This window comes from Pelodiscus sinensis, chromosome 3 (assembly GCF_052426305.1).
Source record: "Pelodiscus sinensis isolate ZL-2025 chromosome 3, ASM5242630v1, whole genome shotgun sequence".
In the NCBI taxonomy this organism is placed as follows: Eukaryota; Metazoa; Chordata; order Testudines; family Trionychidae; genus Pelodiscus; species Pelodiscus sinensis.
Window position 1 is genome coordinate 105,988,321 of NC_143054.1, and position 23,771 is coordinate 106,012,091.

At 46.4% G+C, this 23,771-nt stretch overlaps 2 protein-coding genes across 4 annotated transcripts in view; both read left to right on the forward strand.

Moving 5' to 3' along the window:
- Positions 1-23,771, forward strand: part of ADGB (androglobin) — a 242,408-nt gene that overhangs the window by 74,979 nt on the left and 143,658 nt on the right. For all 3 annotated transcript variants that reach the window (XR_012902706.2, XM_075924379.2, XM_075924378.2), the window contains exons 12-13: positions 1,342-1,432; positions 11,648-11,792. Coding sequence is in view for 2 of the 3 variants with exons in the window: in XM_075924379.2 (XP_075780494.2) it covers positions 1,342-1,432; positions 11,648-11,792 (236 nt within the window). In the remaining variant the exon portion in view is untranslated. The remainder of the gene's footprint in view (positions 1-1,341; positions 1,433-11,647; positions 11,793-23,771) is intronic.
- LOC149524698 (uncharacterized) lies at positions 1,464-5,458 on the forward strand. The gene is made up of 2 exons (XM_089777290.1): positions 1,464-3,012; positions 3,208-5,458. Exons 1-2 carry the CDS (start codon positions 2,463-2,465, stop codon positions 3,696-3,698), a joined length of 1,041 nt encoding a protein of 346 aa, XP_089633416.1. The 5' UTR covers positions 1,464-2,462; the 3' UTR covers positions 3,699-5,458.

The window sequence follows — 23,771 nt, forward strand, 5'->3', positions numbered from 1 at the left end:
CCTGTCCGGGAAGGGCCTGCCCCAGGTTACAGCACATTCCACCAGGCCGCAGGCGTCCTCTATAGCCTTTGCAGCGCAGGTTCTGGTTACTGAAATCTGCAGGGCGGCCACGTGGTCATCAGTACATACTTTTACAGCGCACTATGCGCTGACACAGCAAGCCAGGGAGGACGCAGGGTTGGGTTCTGCGGTCCTCAGGTCTGTGTTATGACTGAGTTTGTTTTTTCTCTGTATGAGTTGCACTTTGTTCTACAGTTCTCTGTGTTCTATTACTTGAATAAATATGTTTGCCTTGTCCAACTTTCATCAGGTTGTCTTCTGGGTGCTCCGACCCCTCCTCTGTGAGGCGGGTTAGCTTGGGAGTCACCTGATTCGAATGGACATGAGCAACCACTCGAAGAAGAAAAGAACAGTTACTTACCTGTAACTGTTCTTCAAGATGTGTTGCTCATGTCCATTCGATTCCCCCTCTACCTCCCCTTCGTTGGAGCATCCGGCAAGAAGGAACTGAGGAGGGGGAGCGCCGGCAGGGGTACTTATGCTCCGCCATAGCGGCGCCACTCCAGGGGGCGCCCTGCCGGCGCTATGGGTACCACTAGGGAAAACGCTCTAGAAGATGTAGTGCACGCGGTGCACACACCTGATTCGAATGAACATGAGCAACACGTCTCAAAGAACAACAGTTACAGGTAAGTAATCGTTCTTTTCTTCCTTCACCTCCACGTTCCCACAGGCTACTAGGGTTCTCCAACAATTTTGTGGGGCTGCAGTCCCACTGCCCCCAGCCAGACTGCTGGCCCTCCTACCATTAGGCTCCTGGGCTCTCTGATCCAAGAGCATTCATGGTCCTACCAGACCATGGATGTTGCCGGACTGAAGAGTACCAGTTTTTAGAGGTTCAACATGTATTAACATTTGGTGGACCAGTACTGAGGTGAATTCAATCAGGATGGATGTGGCCCACTCCCAATAGTTGATGAGATGGGTGAGAATACCAAAAGGGGGAAATTTACTTTTTGTAGTGATCTAGCTATTCTCTTTCTCTATTCAGACTTAGTCTGAGAGTGTCAAGTTTCATATGCAAAACCAAGTGTTACAACTGTCTACTTCATATTTCAAAAGTCCTGTTGCATTAAAATCCTTGAAAACTGTATTTTACAAAAATAGAATTAACTGGAATGTCAAAGGTTTAGTACATACAGATATCCTTGTAATGTCAGATTTCATGTTGAATTTTACCAGAAATAGCCACAGTCTTAACCCACCCTTAAAAAAATTATTCTGAATACCACAGATTTTAGTGCTTTTAAAACTCATAATAGTCCTTTTTTATTTTTTCAGAACCTATAATAAAAAAACCTGAACAGTATATAGAGATTGCTAGCCCATTTCTGAGTTATAGAGTCACTCCTATTGCAGTACCCACAAATGTGTAAGTAAATTAAACTTTCTGTACAATAAGGGAATGCATTTATTTGTTCCAATATAACATTACTATTTCTGTTAAATGTTCTTTGTGTAATCATTATATAAACAAAGTATTGTGTTTACCTGTAATATAAATAAGTTATTTATTTATATTGCTTACTCAAGTGTCTGTGCCTTTTATCTGAGATGTAGTTGCATAAAAAATTATCCCCTTTTAAATTAAAAATGTCTAGGAGCAATTGAAATCCAGAATTTTCAATGCACGTGTTTCCTATTTATCATTTCTAGAGTATTTTGACTTGTGTGCCAGTCAGTTCTTTCCCCCTCTCTCAACCACTCCTAGACTTATTTCATCCAAAAGTGGAAATTTTCTTTCTAGAAATGTTCAAGGGCTTCATCAAAGGCCCCATTTAAATGAATAGAGTCTTTCTATTGATTTCATTAGGTCTAGGCTCAGGTCCTTTAGTATTTTATTGTAATAAGTATTTATTTATTTTTTCTACTTTTTATTGTATTGAAGTGTGGGATTTGCAATAACGATACTCACTGTTCCTCTTATGTCTAAGGAATTATTAAATGTTAAAATAATTTTCCCCTAAATTACAGGTGATATGTGATATTTAGCTGAATATGAAAATTGGCCTCAGGAATGTCTACACTACAAAGTTAATTCGAACTAACGGACATTAGTTCGAATTAACTTTGATAGGCGCTACACTAGCGCTCCGCTAGTTCGAACTTAATTTGAACTAGCAGAGCGCTTAATTTGAACTAGGTAAACCTCATTTTACGAGGACTAACGCCTAGTTTGAATTAGCTAGTTCGAATTAAGGGCTGTGTAGCCACTTAATTCGAACTAGTGGGAGGCTAGCCCTTCCCATCTTGCCCTGCTGGCCACTCTGGCCAACACCAGGCAAACTCTACCGCCCCCCTCCCGGCCCCGGAGCCCTTAAAGGGCCACGGGCTGGCTACAGTGTTTGTGCCAGTTGCAAGGCTGCCAGCACCCTGCCAGCAGACCCTGCACCTGACACCCCATGAGCCAGCCACCCGATGCCCCCCAGCCCTCCCCCTCTCCCCGGGACCAGGCTGGCGGCTCCCAGGAGCCTGCCCGGGGACGCAAGAGGCGGGCGCCTGCGTGGTCTAGTGCAGAGATCGTGGACCTCATCCAGGTTTGGGGGGAAGCCTCCAATGTCCATGATCTCCGCACTAGCCACAGGAAAGCGGCAGTCTACGGCCGCATAGCTGCCAGCCTGGCCTCCAGAGGCCACCACCGCAGCAGGGAGCAGGTCCGCTGCAAGATTAAGGACCTGCGGCAGTCCTACTCCCGGGCCTGCCTACCAGGGGCCGACCCGGAGGCCTGCCCCCACTTTCTGGCTCTGGACCGCATCCTGGGGGCTCATGCCGTCCCTGCCCCCCGGGAGGTGATTGACCCTGGGGCAGAGGGACCACTCCCTGACACGGAGGAGGAGGAGGAGGACACCGAGAGCCAGGAGCCTGGCGGCAGCCTGCCCAGGACCCAGGACCCCCGAGGCACCCCACTGAGCCGCTCGCCTGTGTCGTCCGAGGCCGGGGAGGCCTCTACATGTGAGTACCATCATGCTCCCCTTATGTGTATGGGGGTTTGGGGGGAGAGGGAGCCCAGGGACCGTGCGCCTTGGCCTTGCCCACCACGGAGCAGCACCTGGGTGTCATGCAGGGGCCCTGGCCTTGCAGAGGGGGGCTGGGTTTCAACCACCTGGGCCCCAGGGAGAATTGACCGCTGCTCTTGTTTCACCACAGCCGCAGCACCTGGGCCTGCAGGGCGCACCACCCCGCCTGCAGCAGCCGCCCGCGCCCGGGCCAGCAGGAGAGCCAGGAACCAGGAGGAGTACCAGCGGCGGCACCTCCACTTCCTGGATCACCAGCTCCGCACCCAGGACCACTGCGCCAGCGGAGCTTGGAGGCGCTGGAGGAGCAGGGCCGTGCCCTCAGAGGCCACCTCCAGAGCCTCCTCGACCAGTTCCCGCTTCCTCCTGCTCCTGCTCCCCCTGCTCCGTCTGATCCTCCTGCTTCCTCTGCAGCCCCCATCCCTCCTGCCCCAACCTCCACACCCATTCCCCCCCGAGGCCCCTGCACCCGCAGTGCTCCAAGACTGGAGAGGCACGCTGACCCCCACCCCTGAGCTTTCCATTCCCTTCCTCCCTTCCCTCCCCTTCCAGCTCCCTCCTCCCAGGTGCCCCTCTCCCCTCTCCCACCCTCACTCCTCCGTCCCTCCACCCCACTTATGTTAAATAAAACGAGAGGTTGTTTGCCAAAACAGGTGTCTTTATTTGACATTAGGAAGGGTGGTTAGGAAGGGGAAAGGGGAAGGGGGGGAGGGTGGAAGAAGGCCCCAGTGGGGCATGCAGGGAGAGTTCAGTCCTCCTCCTCCTCCTCCTCCTCCTCCACCAGGAAGCTCTCCCGCAGGGCTTCCCGGATCCGGACGGCCCCCCGGTGGGCTTCCCGGATGGCGGCGGTGCGGGGCTGAGCATAGTGGCCAGCCATGTGGTCAGCCTCAGCCATCCAGGCTGGCAGGAAAGCCTCCCCCTTTCTCTCACACAAATTGTGCAGCACAGAACATGCTGCCACTACAGGAGGTATATTGTGCTCGGCAAGGTCCAGGCGGGTGAGGAGGCATCGAAAGCAGGCTTTCAGTCGCCCGAAGGCCCCCTCCACCACGATGCGGGCCCTGGCCAGCCTGGCATTGAAGGCCTGGCGGGAGGGATTGAGGTGCCCCGTGTAGGGCTTCATGAGCCAGGGCTGTAGGGGGTAGACCGCATCCCCAACAGGCAGACGGGCATGTCCACGTCCCCGACCCTGATGTGGCGGTCAGGGAAGAAGGTCCCAGCCTGCAGCCTCTTGCACACGGAGGAGTTGCGGTACACCCGGGCGTCGTGTGCTTTGCCGGACCAGCCCACATTAATGTCCGTGAACTGTCCCCGGTGGTCACACACGGCCTGCAGGATCACGGAGAAGTACCCCTTGCAGTTGACGTACCGGGAGGCCTGGTGTTCAGGGGCACGGATGGGGATGTGCGTCCCGTCGATGGCCCCCCCGCAGTTGGGGAAGCCCAGGGCGCCGAAGCCCCGGATGATGGCGTCCAGGTCAGCGAGGCGGACCACCCTGCGGAGCAGCACCCGGTTTGATGGCCCTGACCACCTGCGGAGAGAGACACAGCAAAGCGCGAATCAGTGGGGCGCCCGGGTGGTTGGGAGTGTTCGTGCCCTGGCAGTGCCCCGCGCCCCACTCCCAGAAGCAACCCCCCGGGCGGCGTGTACTATGGCCGGGAGAGACCGGTGCGGGGCACTTTCACCTCCTCCCTTCCCCCCCCTTTTTCCCTGGGGCAGGCCATCCCCTCCTTGCAGCCCCCCTCCCCTTCCGGTCCAGTAGCCGGCGAGTGCCGTACCTGCATGAGCACTGCTCCGACAATGGATCTCCCCACGCCGAACTGGTTCCCGACGGATCGGTAGCTGTCCGGCGTGGAGAGCTTCCAGAGGGCGATGGCCACACGCTTCTGGAGGGGGATGGCGGGCCTCATGCGAGTGTCCCTTCTGCGCAGGGCAGGGGCGAGCCACTCGCAGAGCTCCAGGGAGGTGTCCCTCCTCATCCTGAAATTCTGGGTCCACTGTCGGTCTTCCCAGCGCTCCAGGACGATGCGGTCCCACCAGTCGCTGCTGGTGTCCAGACGCCAGATGCGGCGGGGCACGCCGGCGCCCAGGTGCCGCCGCGGCTCCTCCACGTCCCCCAGGGCCACCAAGCGGAGAGGCAGGGGGGCTGACGTGCACCAGGTGGTGCCAGGCAGCCTCCAGCCATTGGTGGCAGGCTTGCAGTAGCAACTCCAGAAAGTGCACCAGAAGGTGCAGGGCGAGCTCTGGCTCCATGTTGCCACCTGCGACGGCGTCCCCGAAGGGAAGCACCGACACAGACTGGCACAGAGACCAATGCTTTGCTGTCCCTTGGCGAGGTTGGCAAGCAAGCAGGAAAAGCTGAGAACCGGCTGTCCAGGGGGGTCCCTTTAAGCACGAGCCTCAGATAGCCTCAGACAGCAGCCAAACAACACAACTACTGACCTGATGCCCTGCCAGAACCGGTTTCAGGTGCCCTTAAATGCGCCCCTGCGTTCAATCAGTGTGGACGCGCTAGTTCGAATTAGCAAAACACTAATTCGAACTAGTTTTTAGGTCTAGCTGCGTTAGTTCGAATTAGCTTAGTTCGCGATCGGGGCTTTTTCGTGGAAAACACTACTGTGCTGTCTACACTGGCCCTTTTCCGGAACAGTGTTCTGGAATAAGAACTTATGCCCGAGCGGGAGCAGAATACAGGCAGTCCCCGGGTTACGTACAAGATAGGGACTGTAGGTTTGTTCTTAAGTTGAATCTGTATGTAAGTCGGAACTGGCGTCCAGATTCAGACATTGCTGAAACTGACCGCCAGTTCTGACTTACATACAGAATCAACTTAAGAACCCCAGGCGTCCCCAAGTCAGCTGCTGCTGAAACTGATCAGCAGCTGATTCCAGGAAGCCCGGGGCAGAGCAACTCTGCCTGGGGCTTCCTGTAGTCAGCGCTGGTCAGTTTCAGCAGACGCTGACTTGGGGACGCCTGGGGTAGAGCAGCTGGGGTGCTGCTGGGTTGCTCCAGTAGCGCCGCTCCTGGGTGCTACTGGACCAACCTAGCAGCACCCCATCTGCTCTGCCCCAGGCGTCCTGATTCAGCCGCTGCTGAAACTGACCAGCAGCGGCTGAATCAGGACCTGGGGCAGAGCAGCTGGGGTGCTGCCGGGTTGGTCCAGTAGTGCCCAGAGTGGGCGCTGCAGGACCAATCGGCAGCGCCCCAGCTGCTCTGCCCCAGAGTCCAAAACAAAAGCCTGGTCTGCTGGGGGGGGGGGGGGAGCACACTAGCTGCGCCCCCCCCCCTCCCCAGCAGACCTGGGACACGGGGAGCAGAGCCTCTGAGGCTTTGCTCTGGCAAAGCCTCAGAGGGAGGGACCCCGCCGCGGCTGCGGCTTCAGTCCGGGAGCCTGTGGTCTGCTGGGGACGGTCCCCAGCAGACCACAGGCACCCAGATTGAAGCGGCAGCAGCGGCGGTTCCCCGCGCCTCTGAGGCTTTGCTCTGGCAAAGCCTCAGAAGCGCGGGAACCCGCCCGGTGCCCCTGGTCTGCTGGAGACGGTCTCCAGCAGACCAGGGGCACCGGAGCAGCTTACGAACGGGGCTTTCTCGCCCCGACTTCCGGGGCGAGAAAGCCCCGTTCGTAAGTGCGGATCCGACATAAGTCGGATCCGCGTAAGTCGGGGACTGCCTGTAGTTTTTCCGGAATAGTGGCTGATTTTGTACAGTAGAGCGTCGTTGCTTTTCTGGAAATTCAAGGGCCAGTGTAGACAGCTCGCAGCTTATTCCAAAAAAGCGGCTGATTTTCCGGAATAAGTGGCCCAGTGTAGACACAGCCGTAGGGTACTCTGTTATATTTGTCTAAGCAATGCCTCACTGTCTAAACTGTTGTTTATACCCATGCTAACTGTGAATATACCCATGGTAATTGGGAATGCAGTATCTATATTGTATATGCTATAAGTGTAGACCTATCCTGATGCAGAGATTGCAGGAAGAAAAAGCGTCGTCTCATGGTTAAGACAGCTAATGGTGTTTTGAATTCTGTCCCTATCTCTGTCACAAAATGCCTGTGTTATGCCGGGCAAGTCATATAAACCAAAATTTCCAGATGTCCATTTTATGTTTTTCATTTTCAGGGTGCTCCACTTGGGGTATTTGCTGTCTAATTTGCTGAAGTGTGAAGCATTCACAACTCTGACGTAATTGGAAGCTTTGCTCTGAATATATTAAATGGTATAAAATGTTAGGTATTTTGAAGAGTCAAGTCCTAGGCCTTTCACACTGGCCACCCAAAATTAATGAACACTTTTGATAGTTTTGCTTTTAATCTCTGTTCTTCGTTTTTCATTGTGTAAAATAGGGACATTGTGCTTTGCCTCACAATGTTGTTATGAAGATGAATTCATTAAAATTTGTAAAGAACTGAGAAACTATTATGAGATTACCACAGAAGCCCACGAGAAAAATAATAATTATGCAGCCAGGGCAGGGTTTGGATTGTGGTTAGTAAATAGTGCATGAGGGCAAGGCAATCGATGAGGATAAAAAAAGACTAGCTGCTCATTCGTTGAGCACTGTGCATCTTGTGGAAAAAAATAGTACATGAGCATGCAATTAAAGACTGTCATGATGCTTACAAACAAGAAGGTTGAATTAAGATTGCACAGGCAACCTTAATACTGGCATTTCCTAACTTCTGAGTTACTTGAATTTGCAATGCTAACATTATTTAATGTTTTATCTATAATTTCATTCTGCTTGGGGATGTCAGCTGATTCAATTATCTTTTGAGTGAGGATGTGGAAGTTAGTGTCATCTTTGTGTTGGAATAATTGGCATCAGGGAAATAAATGCTTTAGTTTCCCACATGTTAGTCTGGTGTCAGGTCCTGTGGTGGTGGAAAAGTGATTGAAAGGCTGGTATTGCACTGGAGCTGACAAACATCTACCATAAGACACACTCTTTCATGCTGGTGTCCAGACGCCAGATGCGGCGGGGCACGCCGGCGCCCGGGCGCCGCCACATCTGCACCATAGCCCCCAGGGTGGCCAGGCGGAGAGGCAGGGAGCTGACGTGCACCAGGTGGTGCACGGCAGCCTCCACCCATAGCTGGGAGGCTTGCAGCAGGAAGTCCAGAAACTGCACCAGAAAGTGCAGGGGGAGCTCTGGCTCCATATCGCCACCTATGGCGGCGTCCCCGAAGGAAAGCACCGACACAGACGGGCGCAGAGATCAACACTTTGCTGTCCCTCGGCGAGGTAGGCAAGCAAGCAGGAAAAGCTGAGAACCGGCTGTCCAGGGGGGTTCCTTTAAGCACGAGCCTCAGATAGCCTCAGACAGCAGCCACACAAAGCAACTACTGACCTGATGCCCTGCCAGAACTGGTTTCAGCTGCCCTTAAATGCGCCCCTGCGTCCAATCAGTGTGGACACGCTAGTTTGAATTAGGAAAACGCTAATTCGAACTAGTTTTTAAGTCTAGCTGCGCTAGTTCGAATTAGCTTAGTTCGAATTAACTAATTTGAACTAAGTTAGTTTGAATTAGCGCTGTACAGGCAGTCCCCGGGTTATGTACAAGATAGGGACTGTAGGTTTGTTCTTAAGTTGAATCTGTATGTAAGTCGGAACTGGCATCCAGATTCAGCCGCTGCTGAAACTGATCAGTTTCAACAGCGGCTAAATCTGGACACCAGTTCTGACTTACATACAGATTCAACTTAAGAACCCCAGGCGTCCCCAAGTCAGCTGCTGCTGAAACTGATCAGCAGCTGATTCCAGGAAGCCCGGGGCAGAGCAACTCTGCTTCGGGCTTCCTGTAGTCAGCCACTGGTCAGTTTCAGCAGCGGCTGACGTGGGGACGCCTGGGGCAGAGCAGCTCGGGTGCTGCTGGGTTGGTCCAGTAGCGCGGCCGCTCCTCAGCGCTACTGGACAAACCCAACAGCACCCCAGCTGCCCTGCCCCAGGCGTCCTGATTCAGCCACTGCTGAAACTGATCAGCAGCGGCTGAATCAGGACTCCTGGGGCAGAGCAGCTGGGGTGCTGCCGGGTTGGTCCAGTAGCGCCAAGGAGCGGTGCTGCGGGACCAACCGGCAGCGCCCCACCTGCTGTATCACAGGCCCCGGGCTTTGCTCCACGTCTCCCTGGTCTGCTGGGGGGGGGGGCACTAGCTGCGTCCCCCACCCCCACAGCAGACCAGGGAGATGCTGAGCAAAGTGGCGGAGGACTCGGGGCCGGACCCGCGGCGCTTCCAGATCATCTGGAAGTGCCGCGGGTCCGGCCCGGGTTCTCCGCCGCTTTGTTCAGCGTCTCCCTGATCTGCAGACCAGGGAGACGCTGAGCAAAGTGGCGGAGGACCCGGGCCGGACACGCAGCACTTCCAGATCAGCTGGAAGTGCCGCGGGTCCGGCCCGGGTCCTCCGCCACTTTGTTCCTCATCTCCCTGGTCTGCTGGCTCCCCCAGCAGACTAGGGAGACGGGGAGCAGCTTTTCTCGCCCAGGAGAAGGCGGGTGGCGGGACCAGGCGTCCCGCCACTCCAGTCCTCTGGGGCGAGAAAATCCCCGTTCGTAACTGCGGATCCGACATAAGTCGGATCCGCGTAACTCGGGAACTGCCTGTAGTGTAGACATACCCTTATATAGGATAGCATCGAACAATTACAACCTATACTTCATGGAAACCATATTCTGAAATCTTTCTTGAATCCCACCTTTTGACCTTGAAACAACGCCCAACCTTGCCCAGTTTGTCATCAGAAGCAAACTCTGCATAACTAGGACACACCAATTCAAATGCTGCAAGAACAACAGAGGCAAAATCTGTAGAAATATTTCCACCGCTATAGTGATCAGCACCTCCCCCCACACCCAACAAACTGTTCAGGATCCATTTTATTTACATATAAATATCATAACATGATACCTCAACCAGTGCGTCACCTGCCCTAACAACTACTATGTGAGTGAAACCAGACAATCACTACAGTGCTAAATGAGCTCTCTCTGGGGGGGGGGGGTAGTTGAAAGACAAAAATATCTGATCTCCTGGGGGAAACACTTTTCACTGACCAGTCTCTCCATATCTAGTCTCCTCAGTCTTCATCCCCAAAGGAAACTTGCACTATACTTTCAAAAGATGAACCTCAAAGCTTAAAATCACAACATTGATACTAAGGCTTTGTCTACACAACACAGCTTTTAACAGCATGCTGCATGAGATAGTTGACACTTAAAGTCGGGATTTGCAGACAAAAAACTTCCGCTCCCTGCAAGTGGTGTTTGCTTTGTGGACAGGAGAGCATTCTTGCTGGCAAAATACTGTTTATATTAGCATTTGCATTGACAAAGTTTTTGTCATCCATGGGTTTTTTAATCACCTGTGAATGATAAAAGCTTTCTCACTCAATTACCAGTGTTGAAAAAGCCTAAAAACCATGGACTTAAGGGAAAGATGGGTTTTATGGCTATGCCTACTGGCCCTCCTTTGCTGTAGGACTTTAGAGGAGTTAGTTCCTCATTTTATCTTGACTGGTCTCTTTATATGTAACAATGTGTTCCACCTTATATTTAACTGTGACACTCTAATTACCTTATCCAGACCTGAAAAAGAGCTCTGTGTCTCTTTGACCAAGATAAGCTGACCCAATTAAAGATATTTCCTCACCTACTCTGTCTTGCTCATTTCCTGGGACTAATGCAATTACAATAACATTACAAATAATCATTTTTAAAAAGCAGTTATTGCCTTACAATATAATATTTTCTGTTAGGTTTATGACAACCATCTAATTCTGTCTCCTGTGATTTTAATTAATGGGCAGTTATAAAAAATATATAGTGAAAAATAAGATTTTTTTTATTAAAGTAATACTGTTTTTAAATGATTTGGGACTTAGACTCATAATTGGGATTGCAGCAATTTTTAATCTGTAGCCATAATCCTAATCAAAGATATAAATATTAAGATATTGTTTAAAGGAAGATAATTCTGCCAGTGTTATTGCTAAAGAATTAACTATTTCATCATCTTTTTAAAGGAAGTACTAAGTTAAGCATATTTACATTGGCTGTTTTATTACCAATAATACTACAACTACACATTTAAATCAAGTTGCTATTTGTGTGTCATTCCTCTCATTTAACCCCCATAGTTCATATAATCAAGCAGTCATTTATGTCAAGCTCCTGCTCCCACTGAAGTCAAAGGCAAAACTCTGATTTACTTCAATGGGAGTAGGTTTTGGCCCAACATAGATTTTCATGATTCATCTGTTTTGTATCCATGGAGACCAGTTTTGAAGAAAAACAACAAAACCGCGTCCCATAATCAAGCAAGTCCACTTCCCCTGGCCTCCACTGGTGTCAGTGTTCTAGCTGTGTTCTCTCCAATGGCCACATAGTGTCAACCATTAATAATGTTAACCATTAATACTGCTTAGGTAAACTGCTATCTTATTGGGTGGAAAAAGTAAATGAAGGACATACAAATGTAGATGGTTCTGAAAATCAAATCCATGTTTTTAAGTAAGATATTTATGAAGATATCTTTAAATAAGTATGTATATTAATGTGCTTGAGTTTTTCTTTATTATATAGCCATTTTCCACCATCTACCATCAAAAGAGGATGTAGTCCTGGATTCACCCTTCCTTCTGTCATTGAAAGTGATGAAAATATAAATGACATTTATTTGGATGTGACTCAAAATATAAGATTCTTGAGCGCAGAAGATAATTCCCAGGTAATAATGTTATCTTTTTTTAAAAAACAAAAAAAAAACCCCACCCTAACCCAGTTTTGTACTGCACATGACAATAGAAGATCAAATATAAAATTCTTAATACAATAGATGTGGATTTAAAAAATAGAGCTTTGTTATTAAAGCACATTGTTTCTCTCTGCATTACAATTTATCTGACTTTTACCTTTTTATTGTTATACTAAGGGCCTCCTGACAGGGTGAGAGGAGACTTAGCGAGCTCCCCCAAGCCCTGATTGGCCTGGGAGTTGCGGGGGGAAAGGGGGAACGTGCAAAGTCTCCTCCCACCCTGCAACGGGCTCAGTACTTAAGTCAACGATCAGTTGCTGCTCAGCTGGTGGTTGACTCTAAATGTGGCTCTCCCTTACAGGGCTGAGGCAAAGAGCGAGAGACTTTGTATTTTCCCCCTCCCCCAGGCCCTGATTGACTTGGAGGTGGGGGAGGGGGAAGGAGTGCTTGAAGTTTCCTCCCAACACCAGAGGTGCTGGCACCTAGAGGGGACTACCAGTTGTTCAAAACAGCTGGCGGTTCTGTCTGAAGGGGCAGGGGCAAAGACTTTGTGCATTTCCCCACCCCCAGACCAATCAGGGTCAGTGGGTGGGCAAACACAGAAGTATCCTGGCCCCACCTCTTCCATCTAAGGCCTGTCCTTTCTGGGGGCCTAGAGCCACTTCAAAAATTTCTGAAGTGGCCCCTCATTCAAAAATTATTGCCCACCCCTGCATTAGGCCAATATTTTTAAAAGGGTACCTTAAGTTAGTTTCTGAGTCCCTATTTAAGCACCTACATAAATCTTGGTTTTCAAAAGTGTGAGCCCTTCTGCATCGATGTGTTTGAGCTGAACTTTAGACACCCTAGCTTTAGACAGTTTTAAAAAAATGACACTCATGGTATGTAAAATGAGTCATGGTGAACAGAGAGCAGGAGACTTTCAAACAATCAAATGACAGGTAGAACTTAAACTATATAACAGAGAACATATTAGTGGAGGTAGCAATTAGCAATCTAAAGCCTCTCTGAGGGTCATATTGTCTATTGGTGTATACTGGCACAATTCCATTAACTTAAATGGCAGTGTAATAATAAGCCCCTTTGAGTCTTTTTGTTCTGTTTGTACAGCACCTAGCACAGTTGGGTGCTGGTGCGTAGTTAGAGCTCCTAGGCTCTAATCTAATACAAATAAATAATATCTGAATCCTATTGCACTAGATGATGTATAGAATACAGGAAATCCTAAACTCAACTCCTAGGAGTTCTCCCCTGTAGTTGGATTAAGAAATAATAATACATTGATACTCCCATAATACAATGATACTCCCATTTCTTTGCATGCACTGTGGTTAGAATATGGAAAAGCATAAAACGGAAGGCCATTACCATGGAATTTAGTCACACATAGTTGGCACTGATCTCAAAGGGGGAAAACAACAGACTCCTTAATAGCTGAGCTTAGTCATAAAGATATGACAAAGATGACCCAGTTATTTTAAAATTCCCACTGTTTGTTTCTGGCACAAATTGAAAACATAAATAGGGGGCAAAATCCTCCCGTTTAAATATTTATAAATGATTCTCTATGCCTACCAACAGGGTAACAAATTATATTATAAACAGTCAGAGAATATGTTTTATTAAAATTCACCATATTCCGTAGTCAAATGGCAAACTGAAATAGTGTTTCATTAATTTAAATATTCCATCTGTGGATCTGTTTGATTATATTTGTAACATTTTAAAAGGGAGTTTCAAGTATTTAGGACCATTGCAAACTGGTGTAGTTTTGTCACAAATTACCCCAAACTTGTGGTTGGAATGAGGCTTTTAAAATCAAATACATTGTTCCTTATGTAGTACATGTGTATTATATAAAATAATATATTTAATATTATTAATATGACAGGTTTTATATTTTTAATTAAAATGTGCATGAAAACCTTTAAAAAACCTGAGTGTGAAAACAAGTTGTAAGTAGCATCCTATTGTTTATTATATTTATAAGGTGAATCAGTGTGCTGAAACTCTATTTCTACAAACATAGATAGTTAATTAGAAAGTGATGGACATCTTGGGCGAGAAGTGAAAATGTTGCTTGGAATGTTACTTTAATTTTCTCCTATGGTTTCTGGCTGTAGAAATCATTCTAATTGTGAATTCTGGTCTGTCACAAAAGGGCAGGAAAGCAGAGAAAGTCAAGGGCAAGCAAGAAAGTACCAAGACAGGTATTGAGAAAAATGGAATGATAGGAAAGAGATGTGGGAGAGGGAGTAGTCGGAGGGCAGTTTGGTTCATAAATAAAATGTAAGATGTCATGAGCGACTAATTGATGTATGCTTGAACCTTATTTTTGCTTCAGTTGAAATCTCAGGTGAAAAAATTCATGCAAATTATTAGGGAATTGCAAATAGGATATAAGGAAAAAAGAAGTGTGTATGTGTGTGTGTACATTTTTATAGATATATATTGATTGCCACGAAAAACAAAAACAGTAATTATCAATTGCTGAAGAAAATTGCACATAAATGTTTTAATTTACAATTAAAGCACCTTCAAAAACATAGAGCTGGCCAGTTTTCTTTCATGGGACATTGTTTTGTCTCTTTGTTTAAAGAAATATTGAATTGTGCATTACTCATTTAAGGAAAGCAACCAGTGATTACAAAAACAATGCTGGAAGTCAAGCTATGATATCCCCAATACAATAGATTATTGCCAATCTGTGGTTTTTAATCTTGTAGTTTACAAAGTCTGGATAATTCTTTCTCCATTTTTAAGCTGTGTATCAAGAGCTCAGTGGAAATTTATGTTTTCAGTCTTCAAGAGGCAAGTTGGATAAATACTGTTCTATATCATATCAATTTAAGACCCTCCAATAAAAGGCACTTATACACCATTTTATAAAGTTTTCAAAGCATTTCAGAAAAGAGAAGTATACCCTTTTTTCATCATCAAAGAATAATATATAAAATTGCAAAATCAAGGAACTGGTTAATTTGATATGAATCCTCTGGTAACTAGGTCTTGTGGTTGTTTTTTTACAATAAAAGTAGTCTAATAATTCCCCTCATGGGAATTCCACCAGGCCAGGCTTTAGGGTTGCCAGGCATCCAGTTTTGAACAAGACAGTCCAGTATTTGGGCTTTCTATTTGGAAAAAGAATTTAGAAAATATAAATGTCCGGTATTTTCTAAATAAGATGTAATGTAGATTGTGATGTAATGTCAAGTGTATCCGGTATTTTTGTTGAAACCATCTGGCATCCCTATCAGGCTCCCCCAGTATCAAAAGATGTCTTACTTGCAGGTTCTTCATTCCAGGTTAAGAACGTCATTCCCAATGCATTGGGTGCTTTGGAGAAACTCATGTCCTGCCAAAATTCCTCAATTGTAAAAAGCTTTCAGCGAGATTTCTTAAGGCACAGGACCTTTAATTAAAACTGTTCCTCCTGCAAAAATCACAAAAACTTGACTCTTTGCTAGAGTTTCAGACCCTGCTTTCTCAAAAATCACCTACAATGACCTTGGATCAGGGTCCCCATCCTCAAGACCCGCCAACCGCCAACTAAGAAAAACCTTAAACAAAAAAGATAATCATTGCCAGAGAAGGATTTCCCTTCAAAAAAGCATTTGGCAGAAGCAAAGTCCACCTCGGTACTACCTGTACCATCCTTATTGGACCAACAGGAGCCAAGTATATCCAGTATGGACAAGTCCTGAGGGGCTAAGGCATCTAAACAGACATGCCCTGCATCAGGCTGAAAATCCATGATCAAGATGGCCACTCCAGTGTGAAAGGAACTGGCGGCACTGCAGTTGCCCACACCACCAGCACCAAAGAAACCTTCTGCACAGACTCCCATGCCACTGGCACCGTCAGTGCAGATGATCACCAACCCTGTACTAATAATGGCACCTACCTTCACCATACCGGTGGTACTCCTATGAACCAGGAACCTAGCAGAATAATGACACTGCCTTCTTCTGCACCTCCATTTTCAAGTGACGATGAAGTTGATGATGAGATCTCTCTCATACTGTCATTCATCTCCCAAACCTAACACATAGCCTCAGCCACCTCAGATGCCAGGACAGGTCTGGCAACCATTTATATGGATATCACCCCTTCCACTCCCTACCAGTTGGCCAGGTTGGGACCCAGGAGCCCTCTATTGAGCTCAACAATCTGCTCCTTCACAGGCAATGGCTCCATAGAAGGAAGAATTTCCCTCCCAGCCCTATTCAGACATATACCCCAAGAGGATACTGAGGGCTTGGAGGATGATAGGAGGATGATACCATGCCTCCTAGACACCCGTCGTCATTCTCACCAGATTGGACTGTCATTCCCCCACCCTCTACTTTGGAAGATGATTTCAAATTGTTCCAAGACCTACTGAAAAGGTTGGCAGATTTATTGGACATCTCTCTTGCTGTGTTACCTTAAACACAGCATAAATTTACTGATATCCTTCAGTCCTCCCCTTCTTCAAAGATAACAGTGTCAATAAATGAGGACATCATGGACCCTGCCAAGGTAATCTGGCAAACCCCGCATCCATCCCACAATCTTCTAAGCGAGTGGACTGAAAGTATTATGAGCCGGCCAAAGGAGCTAAATTCCTCTTTTTCCATCCTACCGCAAATGCTAGATGCAGTACACAATAGGGGCAACCAGACCGAGTTCAAAACAACCCCCTATGACAAGGATTGGAAGAGATGAGACATCTTCTGCAGGAAAGCATACTTGTCAGCCTCCCTGCAGTTCTGCATCGTGAACTACTCCACTCTTTTGGCATCCCAGACTTTTTATCTCTGTAGAAGAAGATAGGTTAACCTTTCCATAGGTTAAACAGTATCTAATCAAAGACTATCAAAATGGATCTCATCATGCCTCCATCTCTGCTACTCAAAAAACAGTATTCTTCTACTGGGCAAAATACAAACACATTCTACTAAGGCATTGGCTACCTCTTTAGCATTCCTAAACAATGTCCCAATTCCAAACATGCAAAGCAGCCACCTGGGTTTTGATACACAAGCTTAGAAAATATTATGCCATAGACAAATATGCCAATCAGGACACAAAATTCGGCATGGCTATACTCTCTAATGTAGATTGGGCAGCCTCGAAAGCCCCTCCTTCTAGTCTAGTAAATTTACGTAGTCATGTATAGTTGAGCACCCCCAGGGACACTCCTTAAATAAGAAGAGGCAATTAATCACCTGTGCAGAAACTGACATTCTTTGAGATGGTTGTCCCTGTGGGTGCGCCACAACCCTTCCTCCTCCCTTCTTCTTCAGAGTCTGATGTAGTTCTCCATGGAAGATAAGGAATGGAGGGACAGTTGATGATATGTGTCAGTTACCACTTGCAGCATTGTACAGTAGGCTGATGTGAATCTCCAATTATAAGTGCAGAGTGCCGAAACACCTAGGCTATATCTATACTGCGCTCTTTTGCGCAAAATATGCAAATGAGGCAAAGTGTGGAATATCGCTGTGCCTCATTTGCATAATTAATGAGTGTCCGCTTTTTGTGCAAGAGACTTTTTGGGCAAAAAGGAGCCATCCACACAGCTCCTTTTTGTGCAACAACCCCCTTTTGTGCAAGAACCATTCTTCTGCATTTTTTTTTCAAGAAGAACAGCTCTTGCACAAGCTCTTGTATAGACAGCTCCTTTTTGTGCAAAAGCCTCTTGCGCAAAAAGCGGCCGCTCATTAACTATGCAAATGAGGTGCGGTGATAGTCCACACTTTACCTCATTTGCATATTTCTTGTGCAAAACAGCGCAGTATATCCATAGCCCTAAAGTGGAGCATCCACAGGGACAGCCATCTCAAACAGCTTCAGTTATCTCATAGGTGAGTAACTGCCTCTTATGATCTGATAAGATTCAGGATCTGATACTGTTTGAAACCACTTCTGGTTTTGTCTCTATTGAATTAGGGGGGAGGATAAAGCAAGCCTTAGAAAAGCAGTGTTGTATAGTTTTAAACTGAATGACGGGCCTGCCTCTGGAGCCTTTCCCACCAAACCCACTTCCATTGAGAGAGAATTTTTCTCCTCCAAATTGCAAAAATGTTTAACTACTGAGTATTAAGCATATTTCTAGACCAATTGCACTACAGTATACAGAAATCCTCTTACTGCTGCCCTTTTCTTATCATTGTTCTTCTCAGTTACTTTAGCCTCACTCTCTCCTATAGGCCAGTTTTTCTCAACCTTTTTTTTATAAGCCTCACTCTCTCCTATAGGCCAGTTTTTCTCAACCTTTTTTTTATAAAGTACACCTTTAAAAAAATTTTTGGGTGTAAAAAGTACAAAAATAAAAAAGTGCTGTAAAACTTAAAACAAAAATTCAGTTTTCTCCAAATTTCAGTTGTTGACATACCCCCCAGACTTCTCTCAATTACCCCTAAGGATACTCGTACCACTGGTTGAGAAACAAGTGGGGTTCCATAGGGATTCTTAAGTTTGCAGATGATACAAAGCTCAGAGGAATTGCAAGTGCTTTGGTGGATAGGGTCAAAATTCAAAATGATCTGGACAAACTAGAGAAATAGTCTGAGGTAAATATGGTGAAGTTGAATAAGGACAAATGCAAAATACCCCACTTAGGAGGGAGCAATCAGTTTTAACATACAAAATGGGAAGGGATTCTCTAGGAAGGAGTATTGCTGAAAGAGATTTAGAAGTCAGAGTAAACCACAAGTTAAATGTGAGTCAACAGTGTAACACAGTTGCAAAAAAAGCAAACATGCATTAACAGGAGTGAGCAAGACACAAGAAGTCATTCTTCTGCTCTACTCTTAGCTGATTAGGCCTCAGTTGGAGTATTGTGTCCAATGCTGGGCACATTTTAAGAAAGATGTAACGAAATTGAAGAAGGTCCAGAGAAGAACAACAAGAATGAATAAAGGTCTAGAGAACATGACCTATGAAGGAAGACTGAAAGAATTGGACTTGTTTAGTTTAGAAAAGAGAAGCCTGAGAGGGAACATGATAGCAGTTTTCAGGTATCTAAAAGGGTGTTACAAGGAGGAGGGAGAAAATTTGTTCTCCTTGACCTCTGATGATAGGGCACAAAGCAATGGGCTTAAATTGCATCAAGGAAGTTTAGGGTTGACATTAGGAAAAATTTCCTAATGGTCAGGGTCAGTGTTTCCTCTAAGATTTTCCAACCATAAGAGGAGTGAGTTTTGGCTTGTGTACCACTATTGAGCTCATGTGCACTGGTTTGGATGTGTGGCACTGTGGCACCCAATTTGTTAACACACACACGTTCCCAGCTGCCAGAGCAGACCCCACCCCTTCCTTCTGGCTATGCGGCATGTCCCGTTCTTAGCTGCTGGAACAGATACCCCCACCCTCCTGCCATGCAGCAGGTCTCATTTGCAGCTCCAGCCACCAGAAGAGGCTCCAGCGCCGCCTTCTTCCCTCCCGCCACATGGCAGCCCTGGCCACCAGAGCAGGCCTCCTTCCCCCCACCACACGGTTGCAGTAGGTCCCGGCCCTCCACTCCAGCAGCTCCCTCACCATGCCATCTCAGCTGGTCCCGCCTGCTGGAGCACCTGCCTGCCACACGAGTGCTGCTGCACAGCTCTCCAGAGGAGGTGGCGGGAGACGAATTTTTTGTGCACACCTGTGCAGGTGCACAAAAAATCTTATCAGGAACCATGGTCAGGGTGGTTAAACACTGGAATAAATTGCCTAGGGAGATTGTGAAATCTCCATCACTGGAGATATTTAAGAGCAGGTTGGATAAACATCTATCAGGGTAGATCTAGATTGCACTTGGTCCTGCCACGAGGGCAGGGGACCAGACTTGATGATCTCTCGAGGCCCCTTCCAGTTCTAGTATTCTGTGATTCAGTATCCATATTAGTTTTCTCCCAGTCTGCTCCCTCTGCTTTGCCAATGATGATCCAGCCTTCATGATCAACTTACTTCCCATGAAGTTGGGCTTTTTTTAAGGTTGTCCATATAGCTGAAATGCCCCCCTTCCCAATTATGGTCTACCAATCTTTTATCCCCTCATTTAGCACCTTTTTAAAAATCTGCTTCTTACTCCCGTATTTTAAAAAGTGAAAAATAGAATTATCTAAGAACTTACTCAGTACTACCTGAACATATCTCAACTCTGTAACTGCACAGTCTTTCTACCTTACCAATGTCCTTCTCTCAAATCCATTACTGTTTATTACTGCCACTCACTATATCACATCTAAAATCAAATTCTACTGTTAGTTCAATGGGAACTGTTCATGGTGTATAAACATGTACACAAATGAACTATGGCCTTTAGATTATAAGCACTTTAGACTGCTTCCTAATTTTCTAGACGTTTTGTCTGAATACCCAGAGCAGGGGTGGGGAACCTTTTCTGAGTTGGGAGCCACTGACCCACAGAAAAATGAGTAAAAGGCTGCACACAAGTGAGAAATAAAAACTCCCACCCCTCACCATCATGGGTTCCCCAGTGGTGGGGGAGCTCCGAGCCTCAAGGGCTGGAACCATGCAAGCCAGGGGCTGCATCCGATCTCCAGGCCTTAGGTTCCGCATCCTGATCTAGAGAAAATGTGTCTTCAAAAATGTGTCATTTTGCCTGAGATTAGATATGTAAAATTGATTCCTCCATCATTAGTGACTTGCAGAAATCAAGTCTGAGAAATCTTGTCTGTGGAAAAAATGAAAGACAAACAGCTTTATTTGGCAGTTGGCACATAAGGAAAGTCTACAGGTTTCAGGAAGGCTTTAACATTTTTCAGTGCAAAGGTGAAATATGTTTGGCACCATAATCAAGGCCATCGTATCCACTGATGTTTTCTTCAACAGCTCCTTCAAAATGGGAATAAGAAAAAAGTGCAAAAACTCACGGAGCGTCCATACTACAAGCGCGTTTTTGCGCAAGAAAAAGTACAGTAGATCGTCAGAAGACAGGGCTTTTTGCACAAGAGTTATTCCCCTTTCTATGAGGAATAAGCCATTTTGTGCAAAAGCTCTTGCACAAAAAGGCGTGTGTGGACGGACAACAAGGTTTTCTTGCGCGAGAAACCCCTATTGGAAAAAGCACAAGTGTTCTGATGACCATTCTGTGATTGGCCATCAGAACTTTCTTGCTCAAGAGCAACCATGGCAGTGTGGACGCTTCTTTGTGCAAAAGCACATCTCTTGTGGAAAAGCACATGGCAGTGCGGACGCACTCTTGCGCAAGAACTTTTTGCGGAAGATTTCTTCCGCAAAAAGTTCTTGCACAAGAAGCCTGCAGTGTAGACGTAGACAGAGGGTGTGTTTTTATACAAGTATGGTATCCAAATTCAGGGGTATATTATTCTACTCTACTCAGCTGCTGTAGTTTTCAATTTTGAGCACTACGCAAAGAAAAATGTGGACAAATTGGAGAATCAGAGGTGTACAACAAAAAGAAGTTTGGAAAACCTGATCTTAAGAAAAGGTTAAAAAACTGGTTGTGTTTAGTCTGGCAAAAAGAAAGACTGCGGGGGGGGAACTTGATGAGTCTTTAAATGTGTTAATGGTTGTTGTAAAGAAGCTGATGATCAATTGTTCTTCATGACTTCTGAAAGTAGGAAAATGACTAATGGCCTTACTTTGAAGCAAGAGAGATTTAAAGTAGATATTAGGGATATAAAGCTATCCTTTATAGTTAGAACATGAATGATTGGAACAGGCTTTCAGGGGAGGTTGTCACAAGAACTTTTTATGTACAAGTTAGACAGACACCTGTCAGGAGTGGTTTAGATATAATTGGTCCTGCCTCAGAATGGAGTGATGGACTAGATGACCTCTTGAGGTCTCTTCCAGCCCCACATGTGAGGTTGTACAATGACTAGAACTCAGGTCTGAAATGGCTGATATCTCTTTGCCACTAGCTGATACCCCTGATTATACTGTGTGCATTTTCATATAAACCCGGGGACATAACCACAGAAAGTACAACCCTAAAAGGCCAGATTGACAGCTTTCCTCATAGTCCCTGATTGATCCAGGCATCCTATTTAAACCCAGAAAAAATTCAAGGATTTGTTCCGAGAACAAGGTTAACTCTCTTGCCAGGTGGCAAGACGTTGTCTTTCATCTAGCTCTTAGACTCCTGACCACTGCTTCTGAATCCTGCTTCCTGACCCTTCAGTTCTGACTTTCAGCACAGTTTCTGGCCTCTGACAATCACTGCTCCAAACATATGACAGATTGTTGAAACCCTGATTATGGTAATTTGCACCACACAACCCTCATTCTGCAAAAAGATCACAGTAGGAGAATGGAAGTAGTGGGTTTACCATTATCCAGTGCACTCCAACAAGCACCAGGGACTCAGGTAGAGTAATGAAACTATCAGTAAAGCATAGCAGAATTGTGCTTAGCATGTCCTAATTGAGAGAGTCACCCTAAATTGAACCTAATTTGCTAAATGCGGTGAGAATGCCAAACCCTACTGAAGATGAGGGAGGGTGTGGGTAGGTCTTGCTGCCTGATGGCATGGATTCTGGCTACAGAGTGCTATTGACTTGTCTACTCTTTCAGGTGCAGCAGTGGCAAAGCTGCACTGACATAGCACTTAGTGAAGATGACAGGATAACGAATCTTGTGGATAAGGGAGAAGCGGTGGATGTGGTATACCTAGATTTAGTAAGGCATTTGATGCGGTCTCACATGATATTCTTATCATTAAACTAGGCAAATACAACTTAGATGGGGCTACTATAAGGTGAGTGCATAGCTGGCTGGATAACCATTCCCAGAGAGTAGTTATTAATAGTTCACAATCCTGCTGGAAAGGTATAACAAGTGAGGTTCCACAGGGGTCTGTTTTGGAACCAGTTCTGTTCAATACCTTCATCAACAATTTAGATATCGGCATAGAGAGTACGCTTGTTAAGTTTGCAGATGATACCAAGCTAGGAGGGGTTGCAACTGCTTTGGAGGATAAGGTCATAATTCAAAATGATCTGGACAAATTGGAGAAATGGTCTGAGATGAACAGGATGAAGTTTAATAAGGACAAATGCAAAGTGCTCCTCTTAGGAAGGAACAATCAGTTTCACACATTGGCGGTGTCTACACTGGCATCCCTTCCGGAAAAGGGATGCTAATGTAGCACATTGCAATTGCAAATTCCGCAGGGGATTTAAATATCCCCCGCGGGATTTGCATTTACATGGCTGCTGCTTTTTTCCGGCTTGGGGAAAAGCCGGAGAAAAGCACCAGTCTAGACGTTATTCTCCGGAAAATAAAGCCTTTTCTGGAGGATTTCTTGAAAGTAGGAATAAGAAATCCTCCGGAAAAGGCTTTATTTTCCGGAGAATAACGTCTAGACTGGCGCTTTTCTCCGGCTTTTCCCCAAGCCGGAAAAAAGCGGCAGCCATGTAAATGCAAATCCCGCGGGGGATATTTAAATCCCCCGCGGAATTTGCAATTGTGATGTGCTACATTAGCATCCCTTTTCCGGAAGGGATGCCAGTGTAGACACAGCCATACAGAATGGAAAGCAACTGTCTAGGAAGGAGTACGGCAGAAAGGGATCTAGGGGTTATAGTGGACCACAAGCTAAATATGAGTCAACAGTGTGACACTGTTGCAAAAAAAGCAAACATGATTCTAGGATGCGTTAACAGTCATTCTTCCACTCTACTCTGTGCTGATTAGGCCTCAGTTGGAGTATTGTGTCCAGTTTTAGGCACCACATTTCAAACAAGACGTGGAGAAATTGGAAAAGGTCCAGAGAAGAGCAACAAGAATGATTAAAGGTCTAGCGAACATAACCTATGAAGGAAGACTGAAAGAATTGGGCCTGTTTAGTCTGGAAAAGAGAAGGTTGAGAGGGGACGTGATAGCAGTTTTCAGGTATCTAAAAGGGTGTTACAAGAAGGAGGGAGAAAACTTGTTCATCTTGGCCTCTGAAAATAGAACAAGAAGCAGTGGGCACAGCAAGGGAGGTTTAGGTTG

Coding starts and splice junctions, on each gene's coding strand:
- LOC149524698 (XM_089777290.1), top strand. CDS start 2,463: ATGAGCCAGCCACCCGATGCCCCCCAGCCCTCCCCCTCTCCCCGGGAC. Junction 3,013..3,207: donor GGCCGGGGAGGCCTCTACAT/GTGAGTACCATC, acceptor GTTTCACCACAG/CCGCAGCACCTGGGCCTGCA.